The 12560-nt window shown below is 44.6% G+C and overlaps 1 protein-coding gene across 3 annotated transcripts; it reads right to left on the reverse strand.

Annotated features, from left to right (window-relative positions):
• Window positions 1-226: 226 nt before the first annotated feature.
• ZNF175 (zinc finger protein 175) lies at window positions 227-12112 on the reverse strand. 3 transcript variants are annotated; one of them, XM_059999721.1, is made up of 5 exons: window positions 11971-12112; window positions 9560-9821; window positions 6564-6690; window positions 6205-6300; window positions 227-2616 (listed from the first exon to the last, which is right to left on the reverse strand). In XM_059999721.1, the coding sequence occupies exons 2-5, from the start codon at window positions 9707-9709 to the stop codon at window positions 788-790; spliced, it is 2202 nt and encodes a 733-aa protein (XP_059855704.1). In that variant the 5' UTR covers window positions 9710-9821; window positions 11971-12112; the 3' UTR covers window positions 227-787. The 3 variants fall into 3 exon arrangements, with proteins under 3 accessions (XP_059855704.1, XP_059855703.1, XP_059855705.1); XM_059999720.1 differs by having other exon boundaries at window positions 9560-10155; XM_059999722.1 differs by having other exon boundaries at window positions 11913-11989.
• Between the last annotated feature and the right edge of the window lie 448 nt (window positions 12113-12560).

Below are 12560 nucleotides of genomic sequence, written 5' to 3' on the forward strand. Positions count from 1 at the left end.
TTAGTAGCGTGTATAAAAATATGATAGGGGCTTCCCTGGTGGCGCAGTGGTTCAGAGTCCGCCTGCCGATGCAGGGGACGCGGGTTCGTGCCCCGGTCCGGGAAGATCCCACATGCCGCGGAGCGGCTAGGCCCGTGAGCCATGGCCGCTGAGCCTGCGCGTCTGGAGCCTGTGCTCCGCAGCGGGAGAGGCCACAGCAGTGAGAGGCCCGCGTATCGCCAAAAAAAAAAAAAAATAGAGTCCATAGAGTAAAAGTTTCACCATAGATGGTGGAGGTGGAAAGAGGAGGGTAGAGCTGAACTAATCATGAAAGAAGAGAAAAATGACACTGTGAAGACTAGAATCACATTTATACACTTACCAAAAAATGTACATTCATCTGTGTATATATTAGGTTCTTTTAAAAAATATATAATCTATTGACACCTCCTGTTCTGCAGTGAATTCTATAGCAGACACTACAGAATTGAGGGTATGTGTATGTGTGTATATAAATAAATATGCTGACCTAAAGATTCTGTCTTATACCATACTCTACAGAAACTTCTCAATGCATAAGTCAGGGTTTCTTCCCCAAGTGAATTTTATAACTTTTAATGAGGCTAGTACAAATATGGACATTTCCACTCATTCTTAAAAGTTCTTTCCTGAGTAATTTCCTTCACATAAAATGTGTAACTTGGTGACATGCAGTGCATCCCTAGAGTTTTTCTGAAGCATGAATTCTATAATATATGACTAAATCTGACTCATAAGATTTTTTTCTTCAAGAAATTCAGAGTTTATTTCATTTATGTATATGCATATTAGGAACTGAAGATTTGTCTCTGGTATGAGTTGTTTGGTGTTTATTAAAATTTGATCTGTTGTTGAAGCTCTTCCCACACTTGGAACACATGTAAGGTCTCTCTCCCGTGTGGATTCGTTGATGCACTTTGAGTTGTGGTTTCCTACTGAAGGACTTCCCACAGTCACAGCATTCGTAAGGTTTCTCTCCTATATGAGTTCTCTGATGTGTAATCAGCTCTGATTTCTGGGTGAAGGTGTGTCCACACTTGTAACAGGCAAAAGTTCTCTCTCTACTGTGAGTCATCTGATGTTTATGGAAATTTGACCTACCATTGAAAGCCTTCCCACATGCAGTGCATACATAGGGTTTCTCTCCAGTGTGGATCCGCTGATGCTCTCTGAATTGTGACTTGGAAGTAAAGGCTTTCCCACAGTCACTGCATTTGTAAGGCTTCTCTCCAGTGTGAATTCGCTGATGCATGCTGAGTATTGACTTCTGGTTGAAGGCCTTCCCACATTCACTGCACACGTGGTGTCTTTCTCCAGTGTGAATTTTCTGGTGTATGTTGAGGTGTGACTTTTGGGTGAAGGTTTTCCCACAGTCACTACATTCATAAGGTTTCTCCCCAGTATGGATTCGATGATGTATATCAAGTTGTGACTTGGAAATGAATGATTTTCCACAGTTGTGGCACTGATAAGGTTTCTCTCCCGTGTGACTTCTCTGATGTACAATCAGGTGTGCCTTCTGGATAAAGGCCTGGCCACATTCAATACACACATAAGACTTATCCCCTGAATGGATCCTCTGGTGCAAGCTGAGTGTTGACTTCTGGGTGAAGGCCTTCCCACATTCACTGCATACGTACTGTCGCTCGCCGGTATGAATTTTCTGATGTATACTGAGGGTTGAATTCTGGGAGAAGCCCTTCCCACATTCACTGCATTCATAGAGTTTTTCTCTAGTATGAGTTTTCTGATGTCTGAAGAGAGATAACATCTGGAAAAAGGCTTTTCCACATTCATGGCATTTATGGGGCTTCTTTCTAGTGTGAGTTTTCTGGTGTGTAACCAGTTCTGGCCTCTGAACAAAGACTTTTCCACATTCCTTACATATATACGGTATGTTACCTGTATGATCTGTCACATATACACCGAGTTTTGGTTGTGGGGTGAAGGCTCTCCCACATTTACCACATTCCTGGAGGTTTTCTACACTATGGAATCTCTGTTGTTCAAGGAGGTGTGACTTCTGGGTAAAGTCCCTCCCACACTCAGTGCACTTATCTGGTTTTTCCTGAGTGTGAACTTGATGTTGTGTGAATGACTGTTTATGGCTGAAGCCTTTTGTACATGAATTACCTTCACAGAAGTTCTCTCCTGTATGAGTATTTTTGCAGCTGGCACTGGAAGAGCTATGGGTGAATAGCTGACCAGATTCAACCATCTCATCAAGGTGTTCTGTGGTGTTGCTTTGATTTTGATGATTTACTTCTAGGTTAGGTTTCAAACTTTTTGCACGAGAGCAACGTTTACGAGGTCTCTTTTGTGAAGAAACAAGGTGGGGCCTCGCACGGATGATTTTTCCAGGGTCCTTATAGTTACGGTCCCTCTCTGTGTTCAATTTTTTCTTGTTGAGGAAAGCCCCCTGATGTGAAGGTTTACTTTGATTTTTCTGATCTCTCTTTGTTTGGTCAGCTTCTTCCCACAGCTTTTCTAAAATGGAACACCATGTGCCATCTCTTGTGACTTCATCCAACATCTCATTGTGAAATGAAGCCGTTTCAGAAATTTCCCATTGTAGGGTTTCAAGCCCAGACTCCCCTTCTAGAAGGAGAAAAAGATGAAATAGATACAGTGAACAGTTAGCAAAGGATAGAGGAAAAGTCACATGGAGCTGATTGAGATTGTGCACAGGGAAACTGCTGAGTCAGATACCAGTGGTGGTGCTGATGGTGATTATGAGAGAAAACAGTTGCACAGCCCTTATTATATGTCAAGCACTTATCTGTATAGCACTTAGCATTCGCCAGGCAGTGTCCTTCGTGATACACACATAAGCTCATTTAATCCTCACAACAACCCCAGGAGCTAACTACTTATTATCCTGGTTTTCCACATGAAGAAAAGGAAACACACAATGGTTAAGTAATTAGCGAAAAACACTTTGCTCAGCCTTGGGGAGAGTTAGATTTGAACAAGGGCAAACTGGCTCCACTCATGTAGGCAGTCTTGATACCCAGACCTAGTAGGATGACTACAGGATAAAAGAGGCAAGTGTGTCATAGGGCAGCATCTGTGGATAGCCCCAAGGTTGAAGGAGGGGGCTCAGAGTACAGAGCCTCTTCGACTTACAGTGGGGTTGTGTCCTGATAAACACATCAGAAGTTGAAAATATCATAATTTGAAAATGCATTGAATACACCTAACCTCCTGAACATCGTAGCTTAGCCCAGCCTACTTTAAATGTGGTCAGAACACTTAAACGTTAGTCTACAGTTGGGCAGAACCATCTAACACAAGGCCTGTTTTATAATAAAGCGTTGAATATCTCATGCAATTTCTTGAATACTATACTGAAAGTTAAAAACAGAGTGGTTATCTGGGTACAGAAAGGTTGCAAGTGTACTGGTTGTTTCCCCTCGTGATCACATGGCTGACTGGGTACTGCACATCACTGTCCTGGGAAAAGATCAAAATTCACAAAGTATGGTTTCTACTGAACATGTATGGCTTTTGCAACATTATTGAGAAATTCATAAGTCAATCCATCATAAGTCAGGGACCATCTGTATAGGTCTTCATTAGCTTTCAGATCTAAATTGTAACTAATCTCCCAGCTTCCTCCCACTCGTAAGAAACAATACAAAATCCATCAGCCCTAGATATTCCTCTGAAATCCTATTAAAGTATCAATCCTAACATAGCCAAGCACTGAAAGAATACCTATACCCAAACTTGCAACTCTCCATGAAACTGAAGTTTGTTTTCTTGAACTTAGGAATATGCATATCCTAAGAAGGGTACACCGGAAGACTGGACAAGCAAGCTGTCCCCTAGAATCTGTTTCACCCTTCTTCCACAGAGGTTAACTGTGGCCAGGTACAGGGCAGCCAAGCCATGTAACAGCTCACAATTTCTCTTGCAATGAGGTGTGACAGACACTGTTTTTGCTGATGGAATGTGCATACAACATTATGCACCACTTCTGGCCAGGGTAATATATCACAGCTTCTCAATACCCTCCACCCCTTTTCTGCCTAGTAGAACCTGGCTTTGGGTGCAGTGCATTCAGTCCCACAGAGTGACATCATAAAAGATGGTACTGCAATGACAAGAGAAAAACTTCAACACCCGAATGAATACAAAACGTAAAGCTTCCTGCTGACCTGCCTTTTAGAAGTGTTTTATAGGAGGGAAATTATTCTGGAAATTATACTGGTCCTTGGTCTCTTTGTTATCACTTTCAGCTTTATGCTACTTAACATGCCATTTTCTCCTAAGAATGGGAGTCACTGATCATCCTATTTGTTAGTAAGAACACAACAACAGATTCTTTAAAAAAAAAAAAAAAAAGTGGCTAAATTTTACTATTACTTTATCCTACCAGAGATAAATGCTGAGTATGATAAGACCATCACGTCTTGTTTCTTTTCTCTTTCCATCACTTGGATAAACTGTATCCCAGACCCTTGTCCTGTCCCCAAGCCTCAGTCATCTATCACTATTTTTAAAAAATGAGAATGCTCTTTATAATCACTTTTAGTGTGTATATGTATATATATATATATATTTCTTTTTATTAAAATCTGAGAAAAAAGAAACAAAATACCAATCTTTGGGGTAATAAAATCTGTCAATGGCATCTTGACCGAACTCATGATGACTGGGAATCCACAAATCCCATTAGGAACAAAATAACCCAAGCATGAGAAAATAGGGAGCTGGTTTATGGTGATACCCGTGGAATTAACACAAAGGGTCAATTAAATTGTACTTTCAGAAAGAAAAAAATGGGGCTTCCCTGGTGGTGCAGTGGTTAAGAATCCACCTGTCAATGCAGGGGACATGGGTTCGAGCCCTGGTCCAGGAAGATCCCACATGCCGCGGAACAACTAAGCCCATGCGCCACAACTACTGAGCCTGCACTTCAGAGCCCACAAGCCACAACTCCTGAAGCTCGGGTGCCTAGAGCCCATGCTCTACAACAGGAGAAGCCACCGCAATGAAGAGTAGCCCCTGCTCACCGCAACTAGATAAAGCCCGCACACAGCAACAAAGACCCACTGCAGCCAAAAATAAATAAATAAAATAAACAAAATTTTAAAAATACCTTTAAAAAAAAAAAGAAAAAATGGGGGAAATTCCCTGGCGGTCCAGCGGTTAGGACTCTGCACTTTCACTGCCGAGGGTGTGGGTTCGATCCCTGGTCAGGCAACTAAGATCCCATAAGCCGAGTGGCGTGGCGAGAAAAAAGTGATAGAATTTCTAAAATAAGAAAATGAGAAGACTGAGATGGAAGAGCCAAGAAACAGAAGAATCTGAAAAAAATGTATAAGGCGAGAAGAATTTCTGATTTGTGTAATGATTCCAGTTTCTGAGCCTCCCAAAATAAGGAAGTGAGTCATCCCATGGGAACTCTCCACCATGTAGCTAAATAAGAGAACACAAGTTTAGGCACGGGGCCTGGAGGGGTTGATAAAGGGATCATCAGAAAAAAATTTGTAGGCCTAAGTGTTGAGAATAGAAGGGCCCTTTAAAGGGATTTAAGGAATTTAAAGGAATTCCTCTATGATGACCAGAGGGAAGTACAGAGGCCCAAGCTGGACGCATCACAGTTAGGGGTAACGAAGAAAGATCCAGCACAGGAAAAAAATTGATGAATTCAGGGGGCAAATGAAAAGGAAAAAAAAGGCTTTCAGGAAACTCCACAAAGGGATAAAACAAGATGACAAAAAAAGCAACATACAGATGGAATATCCTGTCAGGTAACATAATGATGAGACGCTCTGTTATTAGAAAAATGAAATTAAAACATGAAACAGCTCTATCATAACATAGGCCATAAATGAGAAATTTGGTAAATATTAAATGCTGGCAAGCAAGATGTACAAATGCAAATTCTTATGCATTCCCATGTGACAGTGTGGATGGTGAAGCCCCCCTGAAGAGCCCCATGGTTACTTAGCTAAATTCAGTGTAGGCATATCCAGTGATCAGGCAATCCCACTCCTGACCATTCATCTCAGAAATGCTTATGTTGGCCCCTACGGGACATTTACAAAATAATGCTTGGCAGCATTAGCCTTAGAAACTAGGAGTAGGAGGTAACCTGTGTCCACCACTGGGGGAATGGGTAAGTGTGGTGGGTTGAATAACGGCCCCTCAGATCTTCACGACCTGATAGTCACTCACCGTGATACCTCTGACGTGGGAGTTCAGCCTCCCTCATCCATTGCTCCTTTCTCTTTTCCATCCTGAAAATGATCTCTGGGTTGGGAATGCGATACCCTGTGAATAAGAAAGGATATTGCATTCGGACGTGGTCTTGGGCTTCAGAGGCCATTCAGTGAAGCTCTATTGGCACATCAGAAAACTCAACACCCTTCACTAGGAGCAAAGGAACACTCAAAGATGCCCAAAAGGAATGAACAGTTTAGGACAAGCCAAGGGCAAACTGACTACGTTCTTCAGATGTCCCATTGCACGCCACAAGAAGGAAAGACATCTCCTCAAGGAGGCCCGTCCAAGAGTCCCAGGTCAGATGTGCTCACCCACGGAGAAGAGGTGGCTGTAGATCTCCAGCATCACATCCTGGTACAGGCGTCTCTGGGCAGGGTCCAGTTGCTGCCACTCCTCCCTGCTGAAGTCTATGGTCACGTCCTCAAATGATACGGAGCCCTGTAACAACATACCCAAGCTCAATGAGAATTAGTCATCATTGGTGAACAGGCACTTACATACAAGGGTGTGTTGTTTTTGCGGTACGCGGGCCTCTCACCGTTGTGGCCTCTCCCGTTGCGGAGCACAGGCTCCGGACGTGCAGGCCCAGCGGCCATGGCTCACGGGCCCAGCCGCTCCACGGCATGTGGGATCTTCCCAGACCGGGGCACGAACCCGTGTCCCCTGCATCGGCAGGCGGACTCTCAACCACTGTGCCACCAGGGAAGCCCCAAGGGTGTGTTTTTAATGATTTTTTTCGCCATGATATATATGGCTTTCCAGTGATGTGACTTCTTTTATGATTCCTACTCCTCTGTGTGAAATTCATAGGACTTAAGCTATGTTAAGTAGTGCAAAATGGAGTCACAGTGGCCAATGCGAACTTCCGCATTAGTTGTTGTGAAATGTCTGGTATAGGGCTGGGAGCGTCTCAGAGTGATAAACTAAGGGTAGATAAGGAACGACTTTACTGGAACAGAAGGAGCAGCTGAGCGAGACAAGATCCCCTGGGGTGTAACCATTACATCCTACTGACAGACTCCTTATAATGAGAGCACTGGGCCAAGTGACTCCTTACTCCCCACCCCTTTTCTCCCTATTTTGACTAACCTGTGTTGTGTGCTAATTGTGTGCAGTAAACCGAGTGACTTATTAATTGAATACTGGCCACACCGCACACATCTCTAATCCCGTGATTCTTACCTGGCCTCACTGCTGGGCCGCGTGACAAACTGGCTTCTTTGTTCCAGACCTCGTCCTATATATCTCTTTACCTGGCTGTTGATTTGTGTCCTTTAGTTATCCTTTGTAACAAACTGGTAATCTAGCGAGTAAACTGGTTTCCTGAGTTGTGTGAGCCGCCCTAGTAAATTAACTGAACCCAAGGAGGGAGTTGTGAGAACCTCTGACTTATAGCCGATAGGTCAGAAGCACAGGTGGACGTGCCATTGGCATTTGAAAGGGGGTGGGGGGAGTCTTGAAGAACTGAGCCCTTAACAACGTATGGGATCTGACACTGTCTCCAGGTCGACAGTATCAGAATTGAACTGAATTATAGGACACCCAGCTGGTGTCACAGAGAATTGCTTGGGGTGGGAAAAATCCCTGCACATTTGGTGACCATAAGTGTCAGAAGTGGTGTTCTGTGTAGAGAGAGACACACAGGAGAAGTAAATTGATTTCAGGGAATACTGAGCTAATCAAAATTTAACCCACCTCTTGGAAAAGCAAGCATGAAAAGCATGCATGTGAGTGCTGCAGGTGCGAGTACATGACAGAGGGCCAAACGTAAGCCTGGGAATCGGAGCCGGAGCTATATTAGGGTGTCACTAAAGGAGTAGGAAGTAAGTACCAAAACGTTTAGTTAAAAAGGTAAAAACTGATTGCCTCTAAGGAGGTGGATTTCAGAAGAAAAGACAGCGGTGACAAGCTGTTTTATTCACAAGCCCAGCAAAACCATGTGCACGTAAAACCAAAAACGACTTCCAAGGGAAACAGTGGTAAGAGAAATGCACACAGATATGCAAAGAAAAGTGGGCTATTAATATATACGACATCTTTGAAAGTCCAGAGGCTAAGACAAACTAAAATGTAAATTGTCAAAGGACAAGAAAAGTAAATCACAAAAGAAAAATCATTGACCAAAATAAAACTTCGGGAAAAAAAATTATCCTGCTTGTAAAAAAAAATACAAATTAAAGCAACAATGACATATCTCTTTGGATTAAATTAGCAGTTATTTAAAAACAAAAACAAAAAAAGAACCAAAAAAAACCCCAACAACACAGTATTGGCCAGAGTAGAGGGAAGGCTGCAAAGCCAAGATGATGTGAATGTTGTTGGAGAACATTCTAGCGTGAACGGAGAAACTGCTCGAAAACCTCAGTGAGCAAAAGCAGAATCAAGGCAAGCAAACAAAAATTTTCAACGTTAAAAAAGGAACAAGGCTAATAAGTATCATGTATCTTAACACGTAACTGAACGTGCTTTTGAAAATGCTCTTAACAATTCAGCCAACTTTAGTACGAAATGAAAGACATTTTTCTACAACAGTGTCACTGCTGTGGACTGAATTGTGTGTCCCCACCCGAAATTCATATGCTTAAGTCCTCACCCCCAGGACCTCAGAATTGTGCCTGTATTTGGAGAAACAAGGTATTTAAAGAGGTAACAAAGTTAAAATGAGGTCTTCGGAGTGGGTCATTACTGTTTTAAAAACATGCAAATAAAGTGTCATGAAATACACAGAATAACTTGGAATTTCAGGAAACCTTGAGTATACTGAAGAACCCTGCTTTCTCATTCCAAAATATCAAATATTAATATCTGTGGGCAATTTGGAAACATTATTCTCTGGCACTTTTATTCATCTAATAAAGTAGGAAAAACAACATGGTCCTTAAAAGCCAGTTCTTGCTCTAGTATCCAATGACTATAAACTATGAGGACAAAGGGGAAACCAGCCAGTCTCTGGTGAGGAGTCAGGTGGGGACCAGCTGAGACAGTGAAGACCCAGCAGTGGATGGCAGATGCAGGATCTTTGCCTGTGCTGAGAAGGAAGGAATCAGCATTTCCCGCCTGTGGCTGGATGTACTTTTTCTTCTTCCTTTGCCCCAGGGACAGCCCTCTTCTACTACACGTCCTCCTTCATCAGCCAGTTCAGTTTCCTCTGTGACACACAGTGCCCGTGGATGAGGAAACATCGGCCACGTGCGCTCTGCTCTACACAGGAGAATCCAGATTGTCTCAGACACAGGGAGTCCAATATGCTGCTTCCTGTGTCTGCCCTCAGGTTCTGGAGAACTGTCCCCGTGGGGCTCCTGCTTACCTCACATGATCCGTCCCGCTCTTCTGAACCCAAGACCTGGGGCCTCTGCGGTAAATTCACATCAGCAAGCATGTCCTTTCCGGGCTTCAATTCTTGGTCTCTTTTGCTGACAGCTCCACTCTTTCCAGGAGCCTGGAGCTGGGTGGGCATCAAAGGCTCCAATCAAAGCTGCTGGGAAGAGTCAGGCTGGAGCTGTGAAGGGAGATCCTGCAGCCTCAGTGATGTGGCCTGACCCAGGGGCTCTGCGGGGACACCAGAAATCCTGGAAAGGCAACGACCACATAGTTCTCATCTAATATTCACTCCACATGAATTTCTGAAGGCCATTAGGTGAAAGTCACTGTGTTCAAGATGAGGGTAGACAAAACTCAGAAAAGTCTAGCTATTGGGGTAAAAAATGAGAAGAGATGAAGAGGTTTGGGCTAAACGTAAGGAAGCTTTCATTGCAGCTCTGACACCTTTTAACCGTGAGAAGACGAAGATAGTACTTTAGTTGCAGTTTCCAAAATGAGAAGGAAGGTGTTTATCATAGGCATCGGGGAGCTTCCGTGAGATGAGGCTTGTCCCCTCAGCACCTGCCTGGCATATGGGAAACACTGAAAAAAAAAAATCAGCAAGTTGCAGAGTCAGGTATCAGGTACCTTGTTTAATTTTCCTGCAACCCTGTCAGCTAAATATTATGATCATTATTATACCCATTTTGTGGATAAGGAAACAGTGCTGTTACATCATTTGCCTTAAGGTCACCCAGTGTGCAAAGGAAAGTGTAAGGCCAACTGGCCCGAGGCAGGGGAACACAATCAGATTCACAGGTTGCCTCAGACCGAAATTCTCCGGACCACCCAGTTCCAGGAACTGACCAGGGGACTTTGAACCCAGCCCAGCCTTCCCGCCTTTCGAGGGGCGGGACTAACGGTCCCCCCAGGATACCCGAAAAGACCACCAAATAAGGAATACCCTGCGCCCTCCCAGATTCACCACACCCCTTTCCCTTCTTCCCCTATAAAATCTTGCCCAACCCTCGCCCGGGAGCGCTCCCTGATAAAGCTCACTTGAAGCTTTCCTCTGTTTCGCGGTGCTGTTTGTTAAGATCCGACCTTACAGAAGGAACAGGGAATGAGTCCCAGGTCCGCCTCACTTTAAAGTGCACACAGTCGCCACTATCCCATGTGGTCCTCTACGTGGTCAATTTCCAGAAATTCCATTTACATTTTCCTGAGGCTTCAAGCTGTCTATACCTGGAGTGCCTAATCCGACACTCTGGCCTTTTCAGTGCCCATCCATAATATAGACAGCTCAGCATTTTCTGACCAAAAAAACCCTCAAATTCAATATATGGAACTCCACCTTCACCTGGAAAACCTGCAGACATGCACCAGGACTCCCAATCACTTACCATTTCTTACCTCTCCATTTCTCCCTCCCCGCCCCAACCAAAATATAGTCGTTGACCACACTGACCTCTAGAAATCCCCAATGAGTGGACCAAAGAAGGTCATGAAATGCCTCCCAGTCACCCCACGGCCAGGCTTCTGAAATCATTACTGCCCTGACTGCCAATAAGTGTTTCCAAAGGGAGTGTGACTTCCACAGGACCCCCCAAATAACCGCCAACCTAGGGTTCCAAATAACGCACCCCAGTAGGAAACTATCATTGATCTGCTCAACAGCCAATCACTGACCCTTACCATGTCCACAGGGACCCGAGGAGACCAACACGGACCTACTCAACCATTCACAAAGGACCCCAACACCCACTGCCCAAAAAGCAATGCAGGCACCCTTGCAAACCTCCATCACTGGCCCCCTAGGTCTCCCATCCACTGGTTCCCATATGCCACCCTTAGCACCCCACTTTACTATTTCATAGGTCCTCCCTCAATCACTGTCCCCCTTGCGTGTGTTACAAGGTGAGCCTCAAAGCCCTCCGATCCCTGAAGCCCCTGCTCCCAATCAACCACTGCCTCCTACAGCCCCCCCAAGCTGTGGATCACTTCCCCAAATGGCTCCCGGTACCATACCAAGACCCTCTTGAGACGCACGTTCACTGTCCTCCTATGAGAAAGATTCCCAGCCCAACAATATAAAATCTGCATTAAAGAACACTTGGAAAAAAAAAAAACTTGGAATTCAAGTTACAAAAGTACTTACATACATACAGAAATTAGGCAAAGAAAGAGTGAAAATCAGCGAGCCAAGAATTCAACTTAGAAAACCCCACTTACCCCATAGCCTCCACCACTAAGAACCCCATCGCTCACCCCATGGATTCCCCACCACTCACTCCTCACACCCGGCATCACTCATCCCACGGGCCCCCAGCGCTCGGCCCCCAAACGCCCACGTCACTCACGCCAAGCCGATCTCCCCATTGACCCCACAGATTACGCATCGCTGATACTCCACATCACCTCAGCATCCCGCAGGCGGTTCACGGCAGAAGCGAAATGGCCGCTCTGGGCCGCTTGCGGTTTAAGATTCCGGTCAGGACTTGAACTGTGCGCATGTTCACTAGAACCTTTGAAGCCGCTGCCTGCTAATAGTTATCATGGCGTGTCACGTCGTCTCTCTACTCCGCGGTTCGTTTTCTTTCGGGGACTGTGTCAGGAGGACGACATGGCCGCGCCCATAAGGATTATGATAAGGAGGCCGCCATTTTCAAAGAACTTCCATTCCGTACAGGCAGGGAAAACAGGCAACCTTCCTAAAAAGTCTTGGAGTTGTCCCGCGTTGGAAAGGAACCAATTAAATACTTGTGTATATATAGGTCTAGGAGAAAACAGCATAGCATATTGTGAAAAATACCCTTTCTCTATACTGATTTAAAGCCTCACTCTCAGAATCCAGGTATCCAGCCCCTTCGTTCCTCGCACAACTTCGCCCAGAGGAGACATCTTGGGAGCCCAGAAGTGTTGAGCTTGACAGAGAACTAAAAACTTCGAAATTTCCTTAGTGTTGAGAGCCATTAAAGTGTCCTTTGTTATGGTAATGTGGTTTTTGG

The sequence above is a fragment of the Delphinus delphis genome, chromosome 20 (genome assembly GCF_949987515.2).
Source record: "Delphinus delphis chromosome 20, mDelDel1.2, whole genome shotgun sequence".
NCBI classification, from domain to species: domain Eukaryota; kingdom Metazoa; phylum Chordata; class Mammalia; order Artiodactyla; family Delphinidae; genus Delphinus; species Delphinus delphis.

Excerpts from the sequence above, each read along its gene's own strand:
- ZNF175 (XM_059999721.1), bottom strand. The coding sequence starts at position 9,709 with ATGCCCACCCAGCTCCAGGCTCCTGGAAAGAGTGGAGCTGTCAGCAAA. Across the intron at positions 6,691-9,559 it reads AGCGGGACGGATCATGTGAG|GGCTCCGTATCATTTGAGGA; the intron begins GTAAGCAGGAGC and ends ATGTTGTTACAG. Across the intron at positions 6,301-6,563 it reads CAGCCACCTCTTCTCCGTGG|GGTATCGCATTCCCAACCCA; the intron begins GTGAGCACATCT and ends TCTTATTCACAG.